The following is a 27,982-nucleotide window of genomic DNA, read 5'->3' as shown; positions in this document are numbered from 1 at the left end:
TTTCCGTATACAATAAATTTCGATCGCCTCATGATTTTTGGCCGTAAGTGAGAACAATTATGAGATAAACTACTTGAATCAGTGGCTTCGATGCCTTCAGGACTTCCAAACTGTAAAGGAGTCACGCTCTCGTCGAGGCCCAGCATTTTCTGTTGCCGATAACCAGAACTTTCATCCCATAGTTTCCGACAAGGGCGAGAATGAATAAAATAAAGATCGAAGGGTCGTTAGAGGACGATAGAAAAGAACTGCCGAACCCCCAAAGAGTCGGCGGAAATAGGAACATTTTTTTCCAAACCACTCTGGTCTTCATGCACGGAAAAACGAAACAAATCGAACCCCTTCCCCGCACCCATCTTCGATGTCCAGCACTGAATGTCAAATGTAATTTCATTTATCAGTTGCGTGTGGCAAGGGGAAGTCGGGCTCATATATATTTACTACTTGAAAGGTACACGAGGACTCGTGCGTCCCTACGAATGTTCCTCTCATGTCCCAGTCATATACGTAACTGAACTATTTATTTATGCCGTATTTGCCTGAGTCGTTGGTCTAGTTCATTTCGAGGTTGGATCCTGAGGGAATCTCATCCACAACAAGGGAGGAATTTAATCGTGCGTACGCGGCTCGTGCAGTGAGCTCGTATATGAATGCGCAAGTATATGTAGACACGTGGAGACGACAAATTACACGCAGGGGATGCTCGGCTCATACGAGCATTTCGTCGATGTATAACGCGCGTGTGTATAGGCAAGTTCGTGTGTTATTAGTCTCGAGGTTTTCCACGTCTATTTGTCTGGATATAGTGGCTTCTCGTTTTCACCTCCAGCTGCCACGCCTCTTGTCTTTCCGAACGCACTCTCCGTACCCACGTACGCGTACTAGTGTGCTGCGTACTTAGCAACCTGGGAATTCCATCACGTGCGCATGATACTGGCACTTTGCCACGCACCAACACACTCCGAGCACGACTCTTGGAAAACAATCCTGCACGTGTTTCCCACTAATTAGACGACGTACAATGCCTCCTGGAGAATATTAGCGCTGTCAAGCGCATATAAGAAAGTGATAAGGCAGAAGAACTTATTGTGGCTCGTGGCGTTTCCGGGGTCGTTTCTCCGACCTCGGATCTTGCTTCTTCTGATTCGATCATCGCTGAAGGTTGAGACAATTAAATTTACTCTTCCCTAAAACTGGTCTGGCAGGGTCGAAGAGGAGCGGAGGAGGAAAGACGCTCCTGCGAGAGCGCGATTATGGAAAAGGAATTTCTTTTCATAGGGATTGATCGGAACTGAAGCGTCTATTCGCGTCAAATCTCGAGAAAAATTATGAGAAACTCCCTTGCAAAGTCTCGTCGATCAAATAATAATTCGACGAAAAGCGCTATTTTCAAGCCTCATCAAAAGTCTAGTTTGAACTCATAAAAAAATCATTAAATCTGTAAACTAGGAAAGCATGAATTGCGAGCATCATAAACGATGAATCTTTTACTGGAACGCAAACGTTATATGCAACGAGAACGAGGATCGAAAATCAGAAAATCAAAAATGAAACATCTTGATTGAATTGCGTGAAAAAATATTGCCGAATACCTGGCACAGTGCTTTTCACAAACTTATCTTTTCCTTCTCGCATTTGATTTTTTTAGTACTTGAAAAGTTTGTACAGGTGTTTCACCATACCACAAACTGCCTGATTTTTTTTATCTTTAAATATGTTAGCATAGCTGATGGAAGTTTTGAAATCCAATTAGATATAATGAATATAAAATTTTGCGTAGCTATCATGTAATTCGAGAAGTCACAGACTTCTCGAATGTTCATGTAATCATCTACTGTCACGAGTTCGTACGATTTGAACAATCCGAAAACTGCCTCGTCGAGGCAACTTTTCAAGGTTATTACTTTTGTTACATGTAACAAAAGTAATGACCTTGAATTTGTCACCTAGTCGATTTAAAGCTATTAATTATTAAGTTTTTCAAGAAAGTTTATACTTATAAATGTATTAATGTTAAGCGGAGCAATAAACTATCTTTTTAAAAAAAACATTGCTGCAAATGAATCTAAAAACGTATAATATAAATTGTGACCTGACTCTCTATAGTGATGAATGTTTAATCTCTACTGATTTTGATGAAAATTCATATTTTCAAGTTTTTGGGGTCACTGGTTACGAATCCGATTACAAATTTTCAAAATTTTTAAAATTCAAAATGACGGATTCGATATAGCGAATGACTTTTTCAAAAATCGATGCATTAAGCATAAAACTTGTTACTCAGCGGGTTTCGGGGTCGCTGATGATGAATCTAATGTCAGAAAAACAAACAAATTTGAAAAAAAAAATATGTGATCTGTTGTTACATGTAACAAAAGTAATAACCTTGAAAAGTTGCCTCGACGAGGCCGTTTTCGGATTGTTCAAATCGTACGAACTCGTGACAGTAGATGATTATATGAACATTTGAGAAGTCTGTGACTCATTTATTACATGATAGCTACGCAAAATTTTATATTCACTATATTTAAGGTGGTTCCTCCACGAGACAGTTAAATTAGGAAATTATTTAAATTTGGCATACGTATTGTTTAATATATGAACAACACCTATATAAAATTTTAACAAGTTTCACCATCTCGAACCCGAGATATATGTAATTGAAATTGACTCAATTAACACGTAATATATGGACCATGCATAGGCAAACAGTACATTATTAATTCTACCGCTAGTACTAAAATTAGGAAGTTTATAAAAAACGAGGAGGAGCTAGAGCAGGATATCATAGATATTGTGAAAAAAAATCAAGGTGATTGACCATCTAGTTTGACAGATATAGTCACGAGAAGTACGAAGGTTTAGGCTGCATACGATATATTTTGCAAGCGAACAAGCGAATGTCGTCTGTATAGGCAACCTTTTCTGTGTGTTGAAGCGTAGCCCGGATAGTTCCGTCAAAAAATTTACTCGCGATGTCAGATCAAAAATACTTTTAGAATAAATTTTACGAAAGCAAATGATATTTGTGTACTATATCTGCTGGCACCGAGTACGTATATAGGCTCTTTACAAAGTTATTAATTACGATCCTAACGAATTATGAACCCTTTTAATATGCAGACGGTACATAACTTTTGGTTGGGGTTGTCGTAGGGGATCGACCTTAATTGAATTTCAAAATCTGACATATTTATAGATAAAAAAATCCAGGCAGTTTGTGGTATGGTGCCCCCACTAGGACGAAACACCTGTACAAACTTTTCAAGTGCTAAAAAAATCAAATGCGAGAAGGAAAAGATAAGTTTGTAAAAAACACTGTGCCAGGTATTCGGCAATATTTTTTCACGCAATTCAATCAAGATGTTTCAGTTTTGATTTCCTGATTTTCGATCCTCGTTCTCGTTGCATAGAACGTTTGCGTTCCAGTGAAAGATTCATCGTTTATGATGCTCGCAATTCATGCTTTCCTAGCTTACAGATTTAATAATTTTTTTATGAGTTCAAACTAGACTTTTGATGAGGCTTGAAAATAGCGCCTTTCGTCGAATTATTATTTGATCGGTGAGAGTTCGTAAGGCAGGATTATGCGTTTTTTTTTTCAATTCTTTGACCTTGCTTTGCCTGAAACACTTACTCCGATTTGAAGGAAATAAAAGTGGTGGGATTTGGGGATGCAATGATCGTTCAACCCCTAATTTCATGTTTATCAAAGTCATTTTGATGACAAGCGTGTTTCTGTGCAATTCGAAATAACCTGGATAAAATCATATTCTTCGTTCTTTTTGAGTAGGAAATTCAACAGAGAAATTAAAAAATTATGATATTTTTGACGAATATGTACGCTTCGAAAGCGTCCACCTTGCGAAAATATAAAAACAACCTCGTAGTCTAATAGCCGACAAATTAAAGGCTATGAAACTACTTTTAATCTTAATATTAGCATATCTTTGAACGAGCAAGTGCAAAATACATAATATCATTTATAAAAGTTACCTCAATTGTGTGGCTTATCGATTAATTCTTTATCAGAGAATAACATATGGTGATCTACATATATGTAAGCTGGAAAGGTTACATCATTTTCCCCTATATAAACCGGGTCTGATAGTTGGGAATTGCCTCTGTCGTCCACAAACTTTGCAGCAGCTGAATACATCTCTGACGTAAGTTCTATTTATCTTGATTTTTGAGCATGAAAAGTATAATTATACGATTTTGAAATAGCCTCACATTTGTCAGTCTGAAAATCATAAAATTTACTTGAAAAATAATATTAGTTTGAAAGTCGTAATCGAAAGTAAATCACGCTTTGTTAGTTTCTTCAACTCCTCTACCATGCGGTTATCACTAATTTTCCTCGCGATCCTGGTTGGAAGTGCAGTGACTGTATCTGCATACATTAACATGGTAAGTCAAATTGATGTTGACCACTGTGGAAAAAATAGTTCATTGAATTGGATCCATCATAAACTTTATTTTACTTTATTTTTTGAATTTTTCGTAATTTCGAATTTGACGAACATTTCGTAGAAACCATCGTTTTTCTTGTTGAACGACAAATGGTTGAGTTTTCTCGACCAAATCATAAAATCACTCTGAGCCTTCCACGGTCATTGGTGTTGCAAGTTGCAAGCTCCCGGATGGACTCCGTGAAGTATCCATTCGAAAGCCCCAAACTTCTGAATGAAGAAAACAAGAAAACAAGAAAACAAAAAACAAAAAAATCATCTTTTTTCTTCTTCTTTTTTTAAATTTTCTTATTAACTTTTCAAAATCGAGGAAGAACACAACGCAATGTTTCGTTAGCTATCCTTTTTGCTCCGAAAGCACTGAAAAAACTATATTCTCCAATGATTATTATCAATATTTTTAAAACACATAGAAATTTCATTAGAAAAATATTTTTTTTTTATTTCGCCAAAATATTCCGAGATTGAATTCCGGATTGATCTGAGCGCTTTGCTCGGGAGAAGCGAAACTCGTTTTGATCGACAATAGTTTTTCCCCGTACAAAAGTAACACTCAGAACTTATTACAGAAACGATGAATATTCAAGTGTGTTTTTCTCGCTGTTCACAGACGAGCGCTCATAAGGCTTGTCGAATGCATGGTTATGCCGGAGCTTGTAACGTGAGTATTAAGAATAAATGGAATGATTCTTCACCGTCAATGCGTTCAAAGGATCCTGCATTCTCGGTTTGAAAAAATAATTCCTTTCATTTAAATCTTAGATCCGCGAGCACCATACGGACATGTGTGAATTCTTGAAATGTGCGACTAGCGTCAAAGGTAACGTGTATGACTACGTGCTAGTTGGGCCAGCTCCCGTTGGGACCGAGTGCGGAGAAAATCGTGTAAGTAAACATTAATCGAAAGACTTTGGCTCTACTTTATTGATTTCCAATGTTCTAATATTAATAAAGTATAAATGATTAACTTTCTGATAGCCCAACTAACACTCTTACTTACACAAAATAAATGAAAATTCGGCCAATTCTGTATCAGATATTCAGGTTTTTGACCTGATTGATTTGACCTCAAACGGCGGTCCCAGTTATATCGCATCACCGGTAGCGAAATGAAGATTAATTTTTTTCAACTTGTAGGAGAAAATTTTTTATTTATTGCACTTTCGGATTTTTTATATTATTTGAAAAATAAAAAAAAATGGAACTCTGAAAACTTCTACGAATTTTGAATTTTTTTCAATGCACCTCCAATACTAATGAAGCAGTCAGCAGAGTGCATTGGACTAAAATTGTAGTGAATGGAAAAAACTTCACAAATTTTTTTTTTTTTTTTAATTTTCGAAAATCACCGTTTAATTCTCGGTTTCGAGGTAGACAAACCTTCTCAAAATTCTGAAAAGTACAATAATTCCGTACCCCGTTTTGTACTAGTCTCCACTAACAGACTTTGAAAGCGTGACACCATAATTTGTAACAAAGATTCGGCATTACGAAATATCACGTGAAACATATCAGAATCTGGCAGCCTAAAATTACGCTTATCAAGCAAAAACTATATGATAAAATGTGTTCCAGGTCTGTAATGAACTCGGACGGTGTTCAGTTCGTTTTGATCGACTACCACCACAGTACTTTAACTGCGGCTAGAAAATTGGCACGTGTATTCCTCATGGTTTCGACAATCAATCGAACAGGCGACGAATTTATCTTAAAAACTACGTGATCATACTCAATGGAAATTTCGAAATTTTGGAAATGTGAGCAATGGGACCTTAATTTAGTAAACAGCAGTGGGGCTAGCCCTGCATCTTACTCGCAGCAATAAACTAGGTTTGCACGCGATTCACTTTATCATCTTTGCACGCTTAACGTGAGATTCGATTGGATCGGATGCTCCCCTTAACGAACGCAAACTCATTGATATTTTACGGATTTTAATGGAAATTTATTAAAACTGGCTCGCAGTGTACCGACTTCGCCGATAACCGTGAATTTGATTCATTTTTTTTGCTTCCTCATCGAGGAAGCTTTGTGACGATGAAACATTTTTTTTTTCCAGTATTCAATGTCAATGTGCTCAAAATGTTCCAAAATATCGAAAAATCATATCTAGAAAAAATGTCCGGATGTGTGTGTGTGTGTGTGTGTGTGTGTGTGTGTGTGTGTGTGTGTGTGTGTGTGTGTGTGTGTGTGTGTGTGTGTGTGTGTGTGTGTGTGTGTGTGTGTGTGTGTGTGTGTGTGTGTGTGTGTGTGTGTGTGTGTGTGTGTGTGGCACTGCAAAATTTAAACGCTTATAACTTGGAAACGGTTTGAGATACAGGGCTACCGTTTTGCACAGATGTTAATCTATACAAGCTCTTCACTCTCTGATAATTTTGTCAGAATTTGTAAAAAATTACGAACCTGACGACGGTTTGAAATTTTCATAAAAAGGGTGTCGACGCTCTAACTTTCGAAAATTTAGAGATTTATTAATAATTTTTTTTTTTATAAATAGACTATCATAATAGGAAGGTTGGTATTGAATTTGGGAAATATCGGTTGAGCGGTTCAAATTTTATGACATTTTGAATTTTACGAAAATATGAGTTTTTTTAAAAATCGTCTAACCGCTTCAATTTTTGGAAATTTTATAAGATATTGTGTATAAGTCTGTACTTCCTCTATACTTTCCAGCAAAGTTGTGGGAATTTTCTTTAATTTCAATGTAAATAGAAAAGCGATGAAAATTGAAAGTTTCAAACTGTTTTTTCTGATGGCTCGTCATTTAGTTTTTTTTTATGAATTTAAACAAAGAGATACACTACCGGTCAAAAGTTTCCGGACAAAAGTCCGGAAAAGTTCTCGCCCTCTTTTTTGTGCCACGACGCCGCTAGTCAATATATCAGAATGCAACAAGGCGCATTTTAAAGGAGAGACATTTGGCTTCAATTTGGTTTTTTTTGAAAAGTTTCTACGACTTTTTTTACGTGTAGTACATCATATTGAAACGGTTCGTTTTTTGGCGTTATTTTTATCGTTTTCAACTGGACCGCGTTTGGAGATAAAAATTTTTATCCTTAGTTTTGCGAGCGCGTTTTCAAAGGCACAAGCCTCAGCTTTAATTTTGTTTTTGAAAAAGTTTGATTCGATTTTTTTTTGCAGCGTTTTTCTCGTTTTTTTCTCGTTTTTAGCAAAAAAAGACAAATTTTAGAAATTGACGTGTACCGCGAGAACTATCAGATTTCGAGGGATGTTGCAAGAATACAAAAAGTTGCGTCTAAGATTGTTTTAGTCGCTGGAATTTTTTTATATTTTTTTTTCAACATTTTTTTTTATCAATTTTTGAGCGGAACCTCAAGTGCATTGATTGTCATAAATCGAAAACAATGGGGATTTTAATACAACATTAAGACAGAAAACAGTTTCACTTTTTTATTTCTAGTTCACTAAAATGTGTTCGGATTTTTTTGGAAATTTTTTTGTCTGAAAATTTTTAGGTTTTTCGTCTTTATTGCAGTTCGTTTCTCTAGAGCGTTCCATAGCATCTCAAATCGCTTGTTATGAAGTGCAAGTATCTTACCGGAGTTAAATGGGGGCAGCAACGCATTTTAGTCGCAACAGAAATTTTAATTTTTAAACATGATGAAAGACGAGCATTTTTATTATTTTAACGAAATAGGGAGTTGCATACATTTACCATTCAATTGTGGTAATCATTGATCAAACACGAAATAATGCCGAGTATCAAATTTCGATTCATAATAACACGACGATCTGCAATTTCACAACCCGGATCAAATAATTTACGTTCAAAAAAAAAATTTTTGAACAAAAAAATTTCCAAAAAAATTCGAAAAAATTTTAATGATCTGGAAATTGAAAAGTGGAACTGTTTTCTATCTTAATATTGTATCAAAACCCCCATTGTTTTCGATTTATCACAATCAATGCACTTGAGATTCCACTGAAAAATTGATAAAAAAAAATGTTGGAAAAAAAATTTTTAAAAATTCCAGCGACTAAAACAATCCCAGACACAACTTTTTGTATTCTTGCAACATCCCTCGAAATCTAATAGTTCTCGCGGTACACGTCAATTTCTAAAATTTGTCTTTTTTTACTAAAAACGAGATAATGCTGAGAAAAAAAATCGAATCAAACTTTTTCAAAAACAAAATTAAAGCTGAGGCTTGTGCCTTTGAAGACGCGCTCGCAAAACTAAGGACAAAAATTTTTATCTCCAAACGCGGTCCAGTTAAAAACGATAAAAATAACGCCAAAAAACGAACCGTTTCAATATGATGTACCACACGTAAAAAAAGTTGTAGAAACTTTTCAAAAAAACCAAATTGAAGCCAAATGTCTCTCCTTTAAAATGCGCCTTGTTGCATTCCGATATATTGACTAGCGGCGTCGTGGCACAAAAAAGAGTGCGAGAACTTTTCCGGACTTTTGTCCGGAAACTTTTGACCGGTAGTGTAAATTAAAGTTCGTGAAAGAAGGTAGAGAAAATACATTAATTCCTTGTATACAAAAAAATGCTGCAAATAAAAATTTGCAAATTGCTTCCTCAAGATGGTCAAGATGCACGATGCTCGAAGCTTCCTCTATGAGGAAGCCAAAATGAAAAATATAGTACCTCATAGAGTAAGCTTTGAGCATCGTGCATCTTGACCATCTTGAGGAAGCAATTTGCAAATTTTAATTTGCAGCATTTTTCTCTTTCAATAATTTTCTCCTATAGTTATTTGTCCTATAAATAATTTTCTTACATTTGTCTTATGAAAAGAGAAGCAAAGTAATTTTTTGATTCGTCAGCTTGTGTCTGCAGTCATTGAGTTTATGGAAGTGCGCCTTTTTAATATACAAAAAATAAAAATTTAACCGAACTTACACCAAGTTATTTTGACAAGTATGCTCATGTTATTTCAATCAATAAATGCTGCTTTCTAATGTATTTTCATTATCCTTTAATGAAGTTTCTGACATAAATTAAGTCATTGATTACATCTAACTGCTCGTACATGAAATAAGCTCTGGACTGGAATGTAAGATTATGATTGTATGAAGGAACGATTAAAAACAATTTTCTAATGAATACATACCATGAAAATTAAAATTCATATGTGATTGTTTTAATATTGAAAAACCATTTTATTCCTTTTAGCTGTACTTTTCAGGCACTTTAAAAGACGAAAAATAATTTCATTATGATGACTAAATGTTGGTTTTTTTCTTACGTGTCTCTCATTTCCGAATAAGCGTATGGAATTTTACAGGTTAGTAAAGGATCACAGATTTTTCAATATGTCTATGTTTATCCAGAATCTTCGAACCACCAATTATTAAAATTCCAATAAAATCCAGTAAAAAATTGGGAATTGAAATTCCATGTTTGAAGTTCTTTTTAAGCAACATTAACCACTCTAAGTGTATGAAAATTAAATTAAATGAATTCTTGAATGATAGTATTGGTATATTATTAAATTATTCTGTAGGCATTACCACATTATCGTCTGAAAAATGAATCCCATGCTGAAAAAATAATAAAAATAATTTTAATACGAACATTATTGACAAGTTTGGTTTTGAGATTATCCGAAAGGTTACATCTGAAATAATATTTTCACCGAGAGTAAAACAAACGACTCCGTAGTTGCCCTTCGATTACGGGGATTTTGTTCCATCAATTTCTCATACAATTTGATGTGATATCGGCTAGTCAAATTCTTCAATTTCGCAAAATTCTTCTCTTCAAGTCGTATTCGAAATTAATGGAAACAAACTCCCCTCACTTTCAATTTTTTCTAAACTTGCATATTTGTTTCCAAGCTGGAATCGTGATCAGGCAAGCTATGGTTGGTTACGTATATGACATTTTCAAGGATAAAAATTATAATTCGACCATAAATATTATCATTAGTCATTAGTGTATGTGATAACGTCATATTCAGACGTATTAGAGCCAATCAGAATACCAATAAAACGACAACAATAAAACTCGCAAAATTCCATATTGTCCACACGGATTTTTTAGTTAGGATAATGAACAGAACGCACAAATGGATAAGTAATCGCAATTTATGATTCAATCTTAAGGAGGGTGGCTAGAGACGATACAATGTTGCCATGCTAAACCATGTTAAATACATTAAAAATTTCAAAATGATAAGAATTTAATAAAATTTGGTGAACATATTCTTTAGAGTTAAATTTGACAATACAAATTTTTTAAGATTTTTCTTCTGTACGGTTATCGAGTAATTGATCACTAAAGTTCATGTGTATAAGCATAGCGTTTCCATATATATAGGTATACATTCCGGGCATAAGAAATCTGCTTTAATGTGTAATTACTCGATAACTAAGCAGAAGAAAATTTTGAAAAAAATTGTGTCTTCGCACTTGATGTTGAAGAACATTATCGCCAAATTTGATCAATTTCTTATCAATTTGACGAACGTAGCCACCCTCCTTAACGACTTCCGTTGCTGCGTTTACAACGAGAAAAACGGCAACAAAAATTCATTTCATTCGGCAAGTTATTCATCAGTTTTTTCTATATATGACGGATAAAAAATTGACGTTAAATGGACCACATCGTTAGGCGTAAACAAAAGCCCACTCGAGCGAACGATTGGGGTGTTTTTGTTTTCCGCGTTGTTATGCTTTTTCGTGGTCTTTTCCCCTTGGGAAAAATTATTAGGTAGTTTTTTTATGCTTCTCTATAGCGATGAGCGTAAAGACTAGCGAGGATGGTCGACCGGCAAAGCAACAAATGGAAATCGATCGATCTCCCCCGTACGTCGCATGCTTTTTTCATTCCCATGTTAGTCGAGAGGACCGAGAAGATGATCGTGCATCCTTTTCCCTCATCTCTACTAATGTGTGTACACACTTTAGGTTTGCCATGCTTACTATTGATCGGCGATATCGTGTTTCTCAATCTTCCCGTGTCCAGTCTCTACACTCGTGACGTCTGCAAGTTTTTTTTCAGTCAGTCCAAATAGCCCCGTCGTTTTTTCATACCTACTTCAAAAATGAGTTGATTTTTTCATAAAAAACGACGAAAAGTTCTAAAAGCGATCACAGGGACGGCTCGCCATCGCTTCATTTCCTTGCCCCTCGTTATAGTTTCAATCGCAATCACAAAATTCTGCAAAAGTCGTCAGTTTTCGATTTTTTAAACTCGACGCATTTTTTAAATTCGAGTTTAAACAGGGTTTAAACTCGAATTCGAATTATCTACAATTCCAACTTCGCAGCAGACTCAATGTCATCGAATGGAAACTATTGGTTGATGGAGTTTATTTTTGTTTTTCCCAAAATCTGTCGAACGAATTTTCAGGTGCATTTACCATGCGACGCGTTTTTATCGGGAAAACAGAATATTTCACGAGTACGCAATCAACATTTAAACTCGAAGTATGAATTACTAATGATCTAATTCTATTTTCCGTGTAAAGTCATTTTCGATCGACCTCCGTTTTGTACCTCTACCATCGCTGACCAACGAATTCTCGTTTTTCGCTCCCGGACTTTTCCGAAGTTTCACAACTTTTTCCGCAGTCTCGTTAAGATGATAGATCAGTCGGTAATCACACCTCGAATTTTTTAAATTGAAACTCTTTGACATCGTTCATCCGATTAAAATAATAAAAATGTCATCGTACGCAGCACGATCGCAAAAATCCGATGACATTTTTATTTTTTCGATCAGACGAACGATGTGGAAAAATTTCCTTTTCAAAATTTGCAGCTATCTCTCTTGCACTCACGGTTGTGATTACCGACTGATCCATCATCTTAAGCCAAACTGGAGGTTCAAAAGTAGTTCAGAACCGCCGGTTCGATTTATTTCACTGTTGCATTGATTTTTTACATTAAAAAAAAAAAAAATAGAAAAAAAATGTTCAATGATCGAAAGATGCCAATTTATCATAATTTTCAACTTCTTTTGCCAAGAATGTCAACAAACGCAATGAGATAATGGCAACGAGAGTTCACATGCGGGAAAACGATTGGAAGCTCTCCATAATAAGCCATTTTTCACGAGGTATCGGATCGACGAGACTGTGCTCGTGGCTGTGCACGTCGTTCCGTGTACACGTGGATGGGCGTATCAGGAAAGACGTGTGACGGAGTTACGGTGCTGCTGGAAATAGTTATAAGACGGTACACGAAAGAGGCAAGATCACGTCGTATCATAGGGGCGCTGTCATTGAAGTAATCGACTTTGGATCAACTTGGGGCGACATATTATACAATATCGAGTGGAAAGAAGAGAAGTTGAAGGCGGGTGTCGGAACTCACATTTTTGGGAAACGACATGTAATATATCCGAAGAAGTATGCGACGTCGATTTCATCCGATTTTCGGATGATCCATGGTCCTTTCTTTTATGTCATAACACTCTCTAACGATGAGCAGCTGGAGGGAACGTGCAACGCTCGAAATCTCGCTCTCGTGACCTTTCAATTAGTGGTTTCATTTAATTTCATAGTTTTTTCATCGGCGAGGCTAATCTTTGAGAGCGGACGATCGAAAAATGTCGTGGTTCACTTTTTTTTTGAAAACTCGATTTTTTGTGGAAGAAATTGGCACGCATTTGCAGCGAGAATGATGCATTAGAAATGAGAGTGGCAGAGCGGCGATTCAAGATGAAAATGTAATTTTCAAAGCAGCTGGAATCGTCAGTACTTTTGTTATCGATTCAGTACTTTTAAAATTCCCTGTCGAATTAGTTTTGCTACTTGCGATTTGAGATTGAGGGGAGTGCGGAGAAAAGTATAAACGTTTGTAGAATTCCTGAGAAAAATGCAATCGTAAATGTTTATTAAAATGGAACGATGAGAAGAGAGCAAATAAAAGTTCAAAGGAAAGAGATATGGCGAGGCTTGTACAAGTGTTGATTTATCCTGCAAAGTGCTTCGTGAACGTGAGAAAGACTCCGAGCCGAGGAAAGCTCGTTCCTTAGGGTTTTTAGCGATTGAACTTTTCCGGAAGTGACGTTAAAAGCTTCGGCGTAGTGTCCTGAGGATTGGATAGCTGTGGCGGAAGCTGCGGGGGAAACGCACAAGAGAGAGCGACTCTTTTCTCGCCCTCTGGCTAACTGTCCTTTTTATTATCCCGCTCTTTTTAAAATTTTTTTCCCCCTAATGGAGTCTTCGAGGGCTTTGAAGAGGACTTTTTTGCGAGGGATTGAAAAAACCGCCCTCGCACAGGATAGGAAAGAAAATACGCATTTGTTTTTACGGTTTCGAACGTCCTCGATGAAAATCTCCACTCGTGAGCCGCGGAGCTTGATTCGGAGCCTCAAAAAAAAAGGAGATCGAATGAGCCGAGAACCGGAAAAAGCGAATGGTTCTTTATCGTCCTGGAGGGTGGGGATCAAATGTTGGAATGACTAAAATTTTGAACAGCTAAAATCTCGATAATATAATGATAATATGGAGACGGATAGATTCGACTAGAGCTTTGAATGCCGAAAATAAATAAAGCAGAAACTGCAAGGTTCGAAGCACCTTTACATCGAAAATAGAATGTAACAATCGCCCATAGAACGATGACTAAAATATCGATTTTTCGAAAATTCGACTATCACTCTTTCGATTCATAAATTACTATAGTCAGCGATACTGTGAAAATTCACAATTTTGAAAATATAATAACGAAAGATCAAATATTACTGAGGTTGAAATACTGAAACACCAAAAAGTCGAATGGTCAAAATAGCGAAACGTTAGAAAGTCGATCGATCAATATAAAGAAATGCAGCGGAGCTCCAAATACACGCGTCTCACTCACTCACTTACTCAGACCCGTGATCTCCAGTTTTAAACATCGCCATTTTGACTTTCGCCTTTTCGAGCTATCGCTATTCCGCATATCTAAGTTTTATAGGCTCGAAAAATTCACTTTCGATTTTTTCCTACTCTATATTCTGGTCTGTCTGTAAACCAATTACTCTCCATTTTGAATTCGAAAATATGAACTTTTGACATTCGTACGGTCTGTAAAAATTGCATTCGAAATGCAAACTATCGAAATATATATTTTCGAATAAATGCGAATTCAAAGAAAAAATATTCGATTAAAGACGTAATCTGCTAAATAGTCGATCGGGAATAAGAATTTCGAATTACTTATTTTTCTCCAATCTTACATGACGAATTTATTCATTTCGAAATATCGACCATTCTACAAAATTCGGTTATTCGAAATTTCGAACCCCACCCGTCCTGGAGCTTTTTTTTACGAAGAGTCTCTTCGCTTACCTTGACTTTCTTGTCGACTTCCGGCTTCTCGAGTAAGCACATAGTCTGTTGAGGTGGCGGAGGTGGTGGAGCTTCAGGGTCGAAACTGACGTGCTGTTGCAGCTGGTGCTGATGATGGGGAGCGCCGAGACCACCCACGCTCCTTAAAAAACCGGTAGCCGGGCCCGTGTGCTGGCCACGACCACCGGCTCCGATCGATGATCTCGTCAAATTTCTCATCGTCATTGGCATGTCAGCATCAATGACAACTTCCTCCCCAGTGACGATACCGGCTTCCAAATATCTAGCGGACTCCGCGATATTCTCCTCATTCTCGTCCGCGCTCTCTGAAACATTTTTTCACCGTTAGACCTACCGCATTCTTATTCGCCAATGCACGAAGCTCTTTACCTCGCCATAATGAGGGCAATTAAATGAAATTTCAGGTTTTCTTGATAGTTAACATCGAATTTAACCCTACACCTCATGTGCCTTTTTTCATACCCTCAACCTCATGACCGGGGTTTGAACGCACCCCACTCTTTTTCTGCTTATAAATCCGGTCGTACGATGCTAAACTGACTTTATCCTACACCATTTTCTTCGTTTTTTTATAACGAAAAGAATGATGTATGATAAAACTAATTTCAATTGAATTTATATATTAAAAAATCCGTCGATAATCAGTCGATAATGTCGCTTGTTAGGACGGGAGCGTAGTTTGAAGTTCGCGTGGGGTGTGCTCACACCCCAGTCATGCGTTCTAGGGTTAAAAGCAAGATTGAGTTTGCAGATTTTCAAAGTAATCTTTCGCTGATTACGAACCCGGCATAAGATTTTGAAAATTCATAATACAAAATGACAAATTCAAAATGGCGGACGGAAAATTGAAAAAAATTCACAAACTATGATAGAGGCCAATGCGAGACTCGTTCCTCGGGGCTTCTTTGTGTCTTTCTCCACTTTTGTTTGTTGTGTTTTTTTTTTTTTTTAATTTCACGTTCACCATATTGGATGCGATATTTTTAATTTTGAAAATCGAATGCCTGGTTCGTGGTCAGCGACCCCGAAAATCCTTAAGTGCAAAGTTTTAGAAAAATTAATATAAATATTTGAAATTCCACGTCCATCATATTGGTTCCACCATTTTGAATTTTCACAATCTGACTTAATATACGTGATCAGTGACTATAAAAACCCCTGGATACCCTTTTTCAGTGGAATTCGTTCAATATTGAAGCTTTGAGGTAATAATTTTTTGTAGGGTGGGATCGTCGCGGTCCCCCTGTGACTGAAAGCCTTGAAGAATATTAAAAACGTCACATTTCATTACTATTTGTCATTTAACGCTGTGATTGCTGGTTAGCAAAATTATTTATCGTAGAAGATCACGAGTTCGAAGTTCAGTGAAAAAACCGACACTCTATCGCCTTCTGTTCTGTAGTGAGAAAATCGTTATGATAAACCGAAATTTCGGTCCAAAATACATAATGAAAAATATCGAAATATCGATTGACATCGAGAAAGCTTGGAACTGAAAAAAATACATTAAAATAAGATCAAATTTATTCCCATATTCCATGGGACTCATTTTCAATGTGCTCCGAGCTTCGAATAAGTGAATTTTAATAAAAAAAAAAAAAGCATACACAATATTCTGAAAAAAATACAGTTTTCAACGTCCTTTTTTCCCTCCCAATTGTCTCGTTGTTTTCAATATCTTTGGTTTTGCCCCATAAATGGCAGTTAAGCCCCATAAAACTGCATCAGTCAGTAAGGTCGGGGTTCTAACTGCCTATTTCTATCAACCAAGGTCAGACTGTACCATCGATACTCCTAAACCAAGAGATAAACTGCTTTAACCCATCGAAATATCAATACGAAGCCGGCGTTTCGTGTTGAGTTAGCGCTGTGTGAAAACGTGCTTCAGTTACAGCAAAAGATAAGCGAGTACACATTTGTTTTTCATGCTCCAAACGTTATATCCTTTCAAAGGGAATCTAATATGATGTATTTAAGGCGTTAGGTGCTAGATTCATTCGTAAATTTTCATAATTTTACCCCCCCCCCCCCCCCCCCCCCCCGAGTACCTGGTTCAAAAATTCGTATTTCTCAACGAAAAAAATTAAAATGTCACAACGGATTCGTAAGCTAGAAAGTATTTTGGGATAAAATTATGAAGGGAATATTTTTCCTTCAACGTCAAATCCCCGTAGACGCACCACACTGGTGCAAATTTGCACCCACGAAAATTCCAAGTGTCTAGAACTCCAAAATTCCTGTCTTCAATTTGGCCATTTTTCTACAAGAAAACTTTATTTTAAAATTTTTTTAAATGTAATCGATTACTAAGAAATAGTTACCCCTACAAAGTCTCGTTGTAACATTAATTCCATACATATTCGTGGATAAAATAAAAAGTTTCGAAAAGTAAAAGTGCAAATTTGCACCAGTGTGGTGAGTGTGTGACTTCAAAACGAGTGCAATGTCTACGGGTTAATATCGACGGAATTGTAACCGTGCAATAAAACGATGATTCAGGAAATTTCTATTGACTGAGGATTGCGTACGAAAAAGTGGAGCTGCATAAAAGGCGAATGTGGCCACAGAACTTGATAGGAACGGATCGAGCCCGATTAATCCCTCAATTTTGAATGAAAAACGCGCGACGATATCGTCGAACCCATTGAGAGGAATGCGTACTCGGAACGATGCGGGTTTATATGGACGTCGAAATGATAGTCGGTGTTCAATACGATTGGAAATTTCACAATAGCAACGTAAAAACCGCTCGTCGCTTATCCATCGATTTCGGCTTTTTTAAAAGGCGATCGATGAATGCTCGCGATCATAAAAGTCCTCAATGGAGTTGTCTCAACCCTTGATACACTGAGAAAAACAATCGTTGCAACGATTAAATGTCTTTAACTGATATTATTGTTGCCCGATCCAACTAACATCCGCTTTCGATAAATGCGTGTCTTGATCGAACGATTTTCTGATACGTTTGCACGATCCGTGTCCAAAATTTCTTCTGAAGTTCCACCTTCCAGCGAACACGGGAGAATTCGATTTGAAAAATTACCGTTAAGTAACGATAGTGCAGTGACGAGCTGCAATTCCCATGATATTATGATGGAAAAAAATTGGATTTTTCTATCCATTAACCGGTTGACTGGTATTGGATCATATATGTACAAACAAAAGTCGGGCCCATTCTGGTTTTGTATCATATGTGTACTTATTGAAATAACTTTTTCAATTTTCAACCGATTTGGACAAAAATTGGTATACAGTGGTTTTTTGGGTCGCTGAGTCGATTTTTGAACTTAATTTTCACCTCACTACCCTTGGAAATGGGGAAAATCGAAGGTTGAGGGTGAAATTTTTCGTTTTTTCAATGGATTTTCATGCTATGTGACATGAAAATTTTTAGTTTTTTTATCACACTGGACTCTTTCATCGAAACCAAGCAAAATTCGCTACCCCCAAAAATGTGAAAAATAAGGGTTCAGGGTGAAATTTGTTAATTTTTCACTGCGAAAATTTCATGCTTTATCACATGAGAATGGAATCGGCAACCTCGAAAACCCTCAGAAATAAATTATCGTGATTTTCGGTAACATATTGGCTCGTACCAGATTTGGCACAAAAACTGGAAAAAAGCTCACCAGTCAACCGGTTAAATAATCGTTCAAATTAGGAACTTTTATCAGAGTATATCTAAAAGAAATGTCTGGTTAAAGCTGCCGTGCTTTTGAAGATTATTTCAATATTTATTTCGAAATATTATACTCGGAAATTACTCGAACTTCGAAAGTGCACTCGGAAAATTACCGTACGAATGTTTATGCCAGGATGCGGCGATATAATAGGGATGACACGACAGGCCTACGTTGTCGCTATATCGGCCTATTTCCCCATTGTTTTTACATGCTCAGTCCTTTGTTGGAGTGTGTAAATCACCGATTTAGGTTGCTACGGAATTTGAGAGCGAGTGGTCGATACCTACATTGGGGCAAAGACATTTTCAGGGTGTCTAATTTTGACCAGAACAGAAATTTCATGACTTTTAAGGCTTTTTAAGTGAAGGAACAGGAATTTTTCATGACTTTTCTTATGGTTCTGATACTTTTTATTCATCTTTTAATTATAAAAAAAATCAATAAAAATAACAAAGAAATGATATTTTATTTTGAAATAAAGAATCTTTTTTTTTCTTACAAACTATTCATTCGATATTCGTTTTTATATCGATGATGAGTATTGACGAACCAGACATTGTCGCCACTCCGCGAATTTTGAAATCATGTTGAAGAAAACCAAAAAATCGACAATGACAATGAGCGTTGCAGAGATCTTAAAAAATCAGGTTGTTTGGTAATTTTTCATGACATTTAATGATTTTTTCAGGTCCGAGTGTAATTTCATGACATTTAAGAATTTCCATGACTTTTCAGGTCGTTAGACACCCTGATTTTACTGTGATGCACCGTAAAAAAACGTTTCGTAAATTTTAGTACATGTAGCTATCTGCAATATCCTAATCCTAACCAATATTTTAAATGCGAAAGTGTTTGTTTGTTTGTTTGCTCGTTTGTCCTTCCTTTACGCCCTAACTATACTTGATATTTGGCATAGAATTAGTTGAAAGAGCGGAAAATAAGATAGGCTACTTTTGGTAATGGAAAAAAATCAACTCCCAAGGGAGATTTACAGGAATATTCGTATTTCCACACGAAAAATTGTCCTTCATTTACGTTCTAACAAAACAGTCAATCGACTTGATTTTTCGCACAGAGATAGTTGAAAGGACAGAGAGTAGCATAGACTACTTTTAGTCCTGATCGACGTCTTGTTCTTCCTGGCAAAGTATTTCAAATTGTCTTGGAATGGCGATTTGAATTTGCCTTTGGAATTATTGTTTTTCGAGTTCCAAAAAGGGTCGGCGCGTTCGGAGATAAAATAATGATCGAGCACCGAAATTCAGTGAAACGATGAATCCTGATTGGCACAGTGTAAATTCCAAAACCGTAAATTGCAGAGAGCTTAAGCTAACCACAAATGTGACATTTTTCAAGCGGCTTATCACGATTATGTCCGCGTCGAGAAATGTCAACGAAAAGCGTAAACTTTACGTACGAGAAAATAAGCGACCCCTCGAGATTCCGGGGCTTCGCGGAGGCAATTCGTTTTCACGACCCGTTGAACCCTCAAGCGTTTTTTGATCGTGAACAGATCACACAGTTTGCCCATATGAACGCGAGGATCACCCACCCCGACAGACTTTCTCCCTAGCGGTATTAGCCAACAAGTATGGCTCGTGGAGTGCCACAGATCCAGAAAATACGATGATGGATTGTCGAAAACATTTGTCGTTCCTTCCTCTTGTAATAGGATCTGAGATAACGCTTCAACTTTCAGTAGAGCTTTTTCTACGCTGCGCAATTCGTTGTTTCTCCGCGGCAATATAGGAGCTCGAAAAATCGGTCACTCAACCGCGATGGGAAGCGTTTATGATTCGGGAAAACTATTTTTTCACATCTTCCCATCGACATTTGCGACATCAACTTCAGCTCTGCGCGGAGCTCTTTGAGAAGCATTTATTTACTCGTTCAAACCTCACCGCATGCGGATGTTTTTCAGAGCCTCTACAGCGTGAGCCGGAACTTTGGGGACTTTGAAATGCCAGATCCAACCAAGAGGGTAACAAACGAATAAAAACAATTGACAAATAAGCATCGAAATAGCAACGATTTATTGCAATTGACGTTTCCTCGTCGAGATTGTGAGCAGTGCATCGCAGTCTATAGGATATTAGGGCATTGAACATCGCATGCGGCAAATGGGAGGGTTTAATCCTCCGGCACTGATGCGATGTCAGTGGCTCGGATCGATCGGTGCAAAGGGATGAGGTCAGTTACCACAAGCCTGCATTTTCGCTGTGGCTTGGTGCGGCTCTCTCTCTCTCTCTTTCTTACACAAAAGAGAGCCTTAAAGTTATGCATCTCTTTGGTCTTCCAGCGGCGAAGAGTTAAAGAGCAAAAGGGAACGAAGGAGCGAGAGAGAAGGAGAGAAAATGGCAAAGAGGGACTTTCGACCTCGCGACCTCGCGGAGGGTCGTTGTGCCGAAGACGGGTTGCATGTTGGCGAGCGAAGAGTAGCGAGCAAGGAAAGAGATCGATACAGCAGAGTGTGTTACCTGCAGGCTCGTACTTGTATCGATCGCAGTTGCTTAAAAGGGCGTAACTGTTGGAACCCCCTCGGAGAGCGAGTGCCCTTGTCTCATATTCCTTTCCTGGACGTTGGTGTATGCATCAGTCCGAATAATGCCACACATATTTATGAAATAAATGCATCGAAGGTGCACTCTGATGCGAACGCCCTCGAGGAATATGAAAAAAATATAAAATGGGTAGGAGGAGTTGAAGCGGAAGAAAAAACGCGATGAAAGAAAAGGAGAGCGCGTAATCTTCGTCGCCTGTTATAAGCCTCCGGTGCATTTGTGGTCAGGTTGAAAGATCGATGTTATTTTAATGCGCGGCTCCTATGCGTGTGATTGATGATCCAGCCTTGCGCGCAGACCACCGCAGCATGTTTTCTTCTTGTAACGAAATTTTATTCATCGTGTTACGTAACATGCTCCGCTCTGCGCGAACTCGTGTCCGGATCCGCGTTTCCCTACTTTCCTCATCGGGTATCGGTGCTTCAAATCGAATAAATTTTTGACGTCCGCCTTTGAAGGCTCAACGACTTCAACCATGGGCCAATGCAGGAAGGGGCGAAAAGGGGTCGAGCCTCAAGGAAGAGACCGCATTCGTTCTTAAATTCCCTTCGCAACCGCGTCGTTAAAACTTTCAGCTCAAAACATTTGTTTGAACTTTTTGTTCCATCCGCTCGTGCTAATAAAAACGAGATCTAGGACATCGAGTCTTGTTTTTTCAGCCCCGATAACGCGCGACTGAGAAATATTAATGGGACGTCGGAACAACTTTTTCATTAGATTAATGCGCGAAGGGGAGAGATATATTCATTAATATAAATCAATGAATTGAAGTCCCACGCATTAACTTCGCTGCAGGGTGCGTGCTTAAAAAACGAGAGGGAATTCGAACCTTGCGATCTTCTACAAAAATAACGTACGAAAAAACTCAATTTAATGCAATCGTGGGTTATCGATCTTTCAATTCGTCGGAAGGAACTTTCCAAACAACGATAATAATAAACAATTTTTTAGAGTTTGTCAACCAGCAATTGCTCGACCTACGCTTTTTTGCTGCGATGACTTTTCCACACGCGTGTATCATGCGTGGACTCCAAACTCTATAATCGATTTCTCAAATATTGTAAAAGGTTTTCAACAGCTCGTTTAACGATTCTGCACTTTCGCACGAACTTTTCATAACCTCGAATCATAATAAATCTTGTGTTCTACATTCGTTTAATCTTTCAAAATTGCTTGAGAAAAGCCTCTAAAGGACTCCTGACTGCAAAATGACAAACTGTAAACTGAAAAATTTCGCGTTACAAACAGAGCAGAATTCGTAATAAAACTTCTCCCTCGAGGTTTCGTTTTTCTGATTTGCAAATGTCCTCAAAAACTGCAAAAGATTTCTTCCATCTCAGTTGTCATTGTTATCGTTAAGCTATTATAATCGATGAATCTAACGAATCCACTGGGGATTCGTAAAACACAATTTTTTTCGAAAAAATTTTAAGCAAGTTCACACGAGTCTAATGGCAATCGAAAATTCAAACTTTGAGAGTTGAAATTTGGAAATATGCTAGAAATATACAGCGTGCATCGATTTCCGGAATTATAGAATCTACCGTCCGGTTGTCGAGAGAATAATTAACTAAAATCACATTTTTTGAAGCCTTTTACATAGGCTCTTATGGCAAGCACACTTCCTGCGCGACGATTTGGATTCAATGAAAAATGAAATAGGATCCTCCCAACTTTAAAGAGTCAAAAGCGAGAATAAGAAAATAGAACATCTCTTGGGAAATCTCTTGGGAATGGAAAAAGAAAAAAACACTTATTTGAGGTTAAGGAAGTTGAGGCATTAGAATGAAAATGATGTCACCGCTTTTAAACCGATTGCATCTTATAAAGTGAAGTGTAAAAAAAAATCAGTTAAATTTTCAGACAGTTTAGGAGCGTCGTTGCTGAGAAAAATCAATAACAATTTGGGCCAAATAACATGTAATCTTATGGAAGTCAAGACACATTCAGTGATATCTCCGTTAAAAATGATGCTAAAAATATGAAATTTTTTGGGCAACATGAGCAAGGCTTGCCGAATAATGTCAATTTTTTCAGATTTATTAGGAGATTTGCTGAGATTATATATTAATAATAATCTGTTTTCCGTGCAGTTTTTTGAGGCTAGGATCGTCACTGTTCGTGTTTTCGACTGAGCTTTCACCAGTTGTTCGTCTTTTTTTCCCCAACTTTTCTTTAAAGTGTATGCAACATTGCCAAACTGGCCTAACTTTTGAAAGGTACAGGTCATCACTTTTGGGTAAAAAAAATGACTGTACAGCCTCAACTTCCTTAACGAGTAACAAGGTTTGGCAACACCATGAGCCAGCTGGTTTAAAAAATAGATATGCATACGCATGTAAATAGAAAATGGCTGTTGTCACATTTTGCTTGCCGATTTTACAACGAAAGTATTTAAACCGCTATCACAATATTAAAAATTTATCAATCTCAAAAAATAAGTTACACATATTATTTAAATAATTGGGAGAACAAATTTTAATCGTTTCTTCGATCATCAAAAGAGCAAAAAAGTTCAGTTGCTTTTTTGAATCACAAGTAACGCATGGTCTTCCTTAAATTCGAACGTCCCCCTCTTTCTCACCTAATTAACGAAAAGACGGTCCAAATTAGCACCAACTTTGCAAGCCATTCTATATGCTTGTATTTCACGAGGATATAAGTCTCGTGCCAGTTGGTTGACCCTTCCACCTACTTGCAGGAGTATTTCTATGCACCTGTTGCTTTGCTATATACATGCGTCTTCCGCCCCCTCACTTTAATATTGTATACGCCTATATACGATCAGTGCCGCGCGTTCTTGAGCAATCATCGTTGACACTATAAGTGGAGTCGCAACGCGTTCTCAAAATTTGTTCATCCTCTCTTTACTTTTATCAGCGTGAAGCAATTTCCAATAAACCGTAAAAATTTCGTGTGACTACAAAAAAGTCATTGATTTCGAACCGCGTTTCTCGATTCCGTTCACGCCGTCGATTGAGTTATGTGAAAGACGATAAAATATTGATTTACTCTTCGAAACATGTCTCGGTTAATCAAGAAAGTATGAAAATTTTCAACGATTGGAAAAGTGTCAGGCAATGATGACCGGGTTTTGCTGCCTCTTCAATCGAGAGGAGTAAAGACATTGATTGACGGAAGCACTCTTAGCAATATTACCGCACGGCACGGAGCTGAGATTGAACCACTTCGGTCAAGCCTCAAGTTCGACCCCCATACATCGCAAGTTCCCATGGCTCTACATTCTCGCGCCCGCTGTGTTTCTTTTTATTTCCTCGAGGGAGAAGAACCGGATGTGTAGCGTGTAAACTTCGCCAACATAATGCTCCCGGTGGTACTATGTGGCTCGCAATTTTCCCTGTTTTTCTCTTTTCTTCCACGCCGAACGATCGACCAATAAATCATAGTGTACAGCATCCGAGAAAGCAGACGGAGAAGAGAGAGAGAGACGGAGCGATAGAGAAATTGCGAGGAGACATCAAAATAAAAAGAAAAAAGGAGGGTGGGGAGGAGTGAAACAGTACCAAATCCAAGAAAGCTGAAACGAGACATGGAGCAAAGATGTTGAGTTTGAAAAAAAGAAAGAAAGTGAATAAGCCAAACAGCCGGAGCGAGAAAATAAAAAAAAAAAGAAGAAGAGAAGACTAAATATCGTTCTTCTTCAATTCGCAGCTTCGTGCTTTTGTAAACGATGAACGAGATATTTTTACGATGATCTCGTTAAAGCGATAAGCATGTGGCTTTTCGATTTTTGTGATTTTTTTTTCAACTCTTTCAACTTTCCGCCCAGTCTTTATCTCGATAGTTCTCAATCGCGATTTTTCCATAGTTCCAAATAAATTCATTTTCTTTTTCTCTCTATTTTGCTTCACGTGTACTCTTCGGAGCAGAGTAAACCATCGACAGATGCGCCAAACTCAAACAGCCTCCCGTGCTCTCGAGCCCCTTCTGTCCGGTCAGAATCTTAATCTTGCTCCAGGAACGTTTTGACCGAATTTGAAACTAAATCACGCTCCGCGCACGCGTCTGAGAGATCCGAGCATAGCACACGCGAAACCTCCGATACAACTGCGAGATCTTAATATAGGCACTTTACCAATTTCAAAAGAGGCATTCGGCATACGCCCCCTTATGTATACCTTGTGGCAATATTTTTATACGTCCCATCTATTTTTAAACCGAAACTTTTCGATTCGAAATAATAAATAGAAAATATTATACATCGCTACTCGAATGCACTGGTTTTACTGCTCTGATATTGCGCCTTGATCGACGATCTTTTCGTACTGCAAATCGATCCTTTTAGTTTCTCACTTTTTTACAACTGCGCGATTAGGGGGGTGCTGCTTTAGAAAGTAAAAAAAAAAAAAATCTATTGTTTTCGGAAATTTTTTTAGGATAGACGAAAATAACGCAGCATAGCGAACTTTTCGGTGTAGTTTCAAGGATATTTCGGAAGTACAAAAACATTTTTTTAATGTGAGAAATACTCATTTGTACATGGTTCATGCGCCGTGTCTGATTATCAAAGTTTCTCAGCTGCGTACAACGTAGAGATCGTAATTATTGTGTACAACAAAAATTCTAAATTTTTTTCCACTTTCATATATTTTCCTTTCATGTGAACCTATGAAAACCCGAAAAAATTGCGAAATTCTATATTTACAGGACGTTGAAGTGATATTCTTCTTTTTAAAAAGCGTTTTTTTTTCAAACTCGCTAAAAATATAGAATTTCGCAATTTTTTCGGGTTTTTATAGGTTTATATGGGAGGAAAATATATGAAAATGGAAAAAAGCTTTGGAATTTTTGTTGCAGAAAATAATTACGATCTCCACATTGTACGCAATTAGGAAATTTCGACAATCACATTTTGCGCATAAACCATGTACCTACAAATAATTATTTCTCCCATGAAAAAAAGTGTTTTTGTACCTACTTTTGAAATATCTTTGAAACTATACCTAAAAGTTCGCTATGGTGAGTTATTTCCGTCTATCCTAAAAACATTCCCAAAAACAATTGATTTTTCTGACTTTTTAAAGCAGGACCCCTCCTTAAGGACACGTTGAGGCTGTACAGTCACTTTTTTTACCCAAAGTTATGGTCTGTACCTTTCCGAAGTTAGGCCAGTTTACAGTTTGGCAACGTTGCATACACTTTAAAGAAGAGTCGAAAAAAAAGACGAAAAGCTGGCGAAAGCTCAGTCGAAAACACGAACGGTGACGATCCTAGTCTCAAAGAATTGCACGAGAAACAGATTATTATTAATATAATCTCAGCAAATCTCCTAATAAATCTGAAAAAATTGACATTATTCGGCAAGCCTTGCTCATGTTGCCCAAAAAATTTCATATTTTTAGCATCATTTTTAACGGAGATATCACCGAATGTGTCTTGACTTCCATAAGATTACATGTTATTTGGCCCAAATTGTTATTGATTTTTCTCAGCAACGACGCTCCTAAACTGTCTGAAAATTTAACTGATTTTTTTTTACACTTCACTTTATAAGATGCAATCGGTTTAAAAGCGGTGACATCATTTTCATTCTAATGCCTCAACTTCCTTAAACTTGAGTTTTCAAAAAATTCAGCAGAATTTAATTTTTCATCATTCCCCTCAATTTGGCTATGCACAGCAGCGATGTTTTTTCGACATTTTTTCGACTCATTGGCTCTCTGGTTTAGTTCCAGTTTCACAGGATTTCAGCGCAGCAAAAGAAGAGTCAAAAAGAAATTGGAGAAAAGGAGAGAGATCTTGATGTAAAGAACTTGAAAACAGAAAAGAAGGAGCGAGTGAAAACTTTAGCTGCGGCTAGATGTTCTTGAAGATCTTTCGGCTGAAAAGCCTCGTTGCAGGGAAACTCGTTTTCTCGTTTTTTCGTCCACCTCCCTCCTTGTGTTATTGGCATCCGGTACGGAAATTCACGAAGCTTGGAACTTCCGCTCCCGTCACCGGACGTCCAGAGCGACACGACGCTGTTAATTTAATGAACGCGCGCGAGCACAGCGTGAAAGAAATCGAAGGATTCACTGAGGGCTATTGGAAATTGGACTGTCTCTTGGGCTTGATGGATCTCGGTGGGATGATGCGAGAATTAAGAGAACGAAGAAAATCGGGGGCTCCGAAACTTACAGGATTTAAGCGATTGGACCTGCGCTCGTCTCTGTCACGAGCTGCGAGTCAAAAGTTCCGGAGAGCAGAACAAATTTGTGGATCGGGTCCCTCGAAATTCATTTTCTTCCTAGCTTGTTCAATTTCTCGGCAAAAACTCAATTCACGGTCTAAAAAAAACTCATTTTCCGCCACGACTTGGGAAATCGTGACCTTCGACTCGTTACATAAAAACAACGATAAAAAATGTTAAAATTATGATTTTCAGTCGTGAAATTCATACGAATTTCGAATGTACATTCTTGACGAAAAAAAACTCGATTCCCGTATTCATAGAATTTCGTACAAGGTCGATCGACTTCCGAGCGATTAATCAAAGAAGAAAAGTCCGAAGTCCGGCTGGTTAAAGCGGATTCTGGGATATATATTTTGTTTGTTGAAAGAAAAAGAAACTTTCTGGATAAGAGAAAAGAATTTCGAGGAATCGGAATAAAAAGATCTTTCCGTTCCAATTCGATTAATGCTTTTGTCTCAGCGTGTACGAGATGAATTGGCGAAAACCAAATAGACTTTTTTTTCCGCTTCCATCCAAGTCTGTTTACACACCGAACACTTTCACTGTAAATTCTCTATTCAGTAGAATAGATCGTCGTAGTGTCGGGCAGGAGAGTCGAGGGACAAAGAGAGAGAGAGAGAGACAAACGCAGATGGGAAGAGAGCGGAAAGCAGCCCAACCCAATCCAAACTCCCTGGAATTTCAGTAGCAATTAGTCTCTTCGTATAAGTCTACGATTAATGTGAAAGATCATGCAAGATGTGGGCAACGTATTTCCGCGGCGACGTCTCCAATTAAGATAGAAAATAGAGAA

General features: G+C 37.6%; 1 protein-coding gene across 4 annotated transcripts in view; it reads right to left on the bottom strand.

Moving 5' to 3' along the window:
* Window positions 1–27,982, bottom strand: part of Trpgamma (Transient receptor potential cation channel gamma) — an 85,886-nt gene that overhangs the window by 21,241 nt on the left and 36,663 nt on the right. For all 4 annotated transcript variants that reach the window (XM_043430242.1, XM_043430243.1, XM_043430244.1 and 1 more), the window contains exon 3: window positions 14,732–15,057. In XM_043430242.1, coding sequence (XP_043286177.1) covers window positions 14,732–15,057 — 326 coding nt within the window. The remainder of the gene's footprint in view (window positions 1–14,731; window positions 15,058–27,982) is intronic.

Source organism: Venturia canescens, chromosome 10, assembly GCF_019457755.1.
Source record: "Venturia canescens isolate UGA chromosome 10, ASM1945775v1, whole genome shotgun sequence".
NCBI classification, from domain to species: domain Eukaryota; kingdom Metazoa; phylum Arthropoda; class Insecta; order Hymenoptera; family Ichneumonidae; genus Venturia; species Venturia canescens.
The sequence above is the reverse complement of the archived record's forward strand: the minus strand, read 5'-3'. Positions and strand labels throughout refer to the sequence as shown.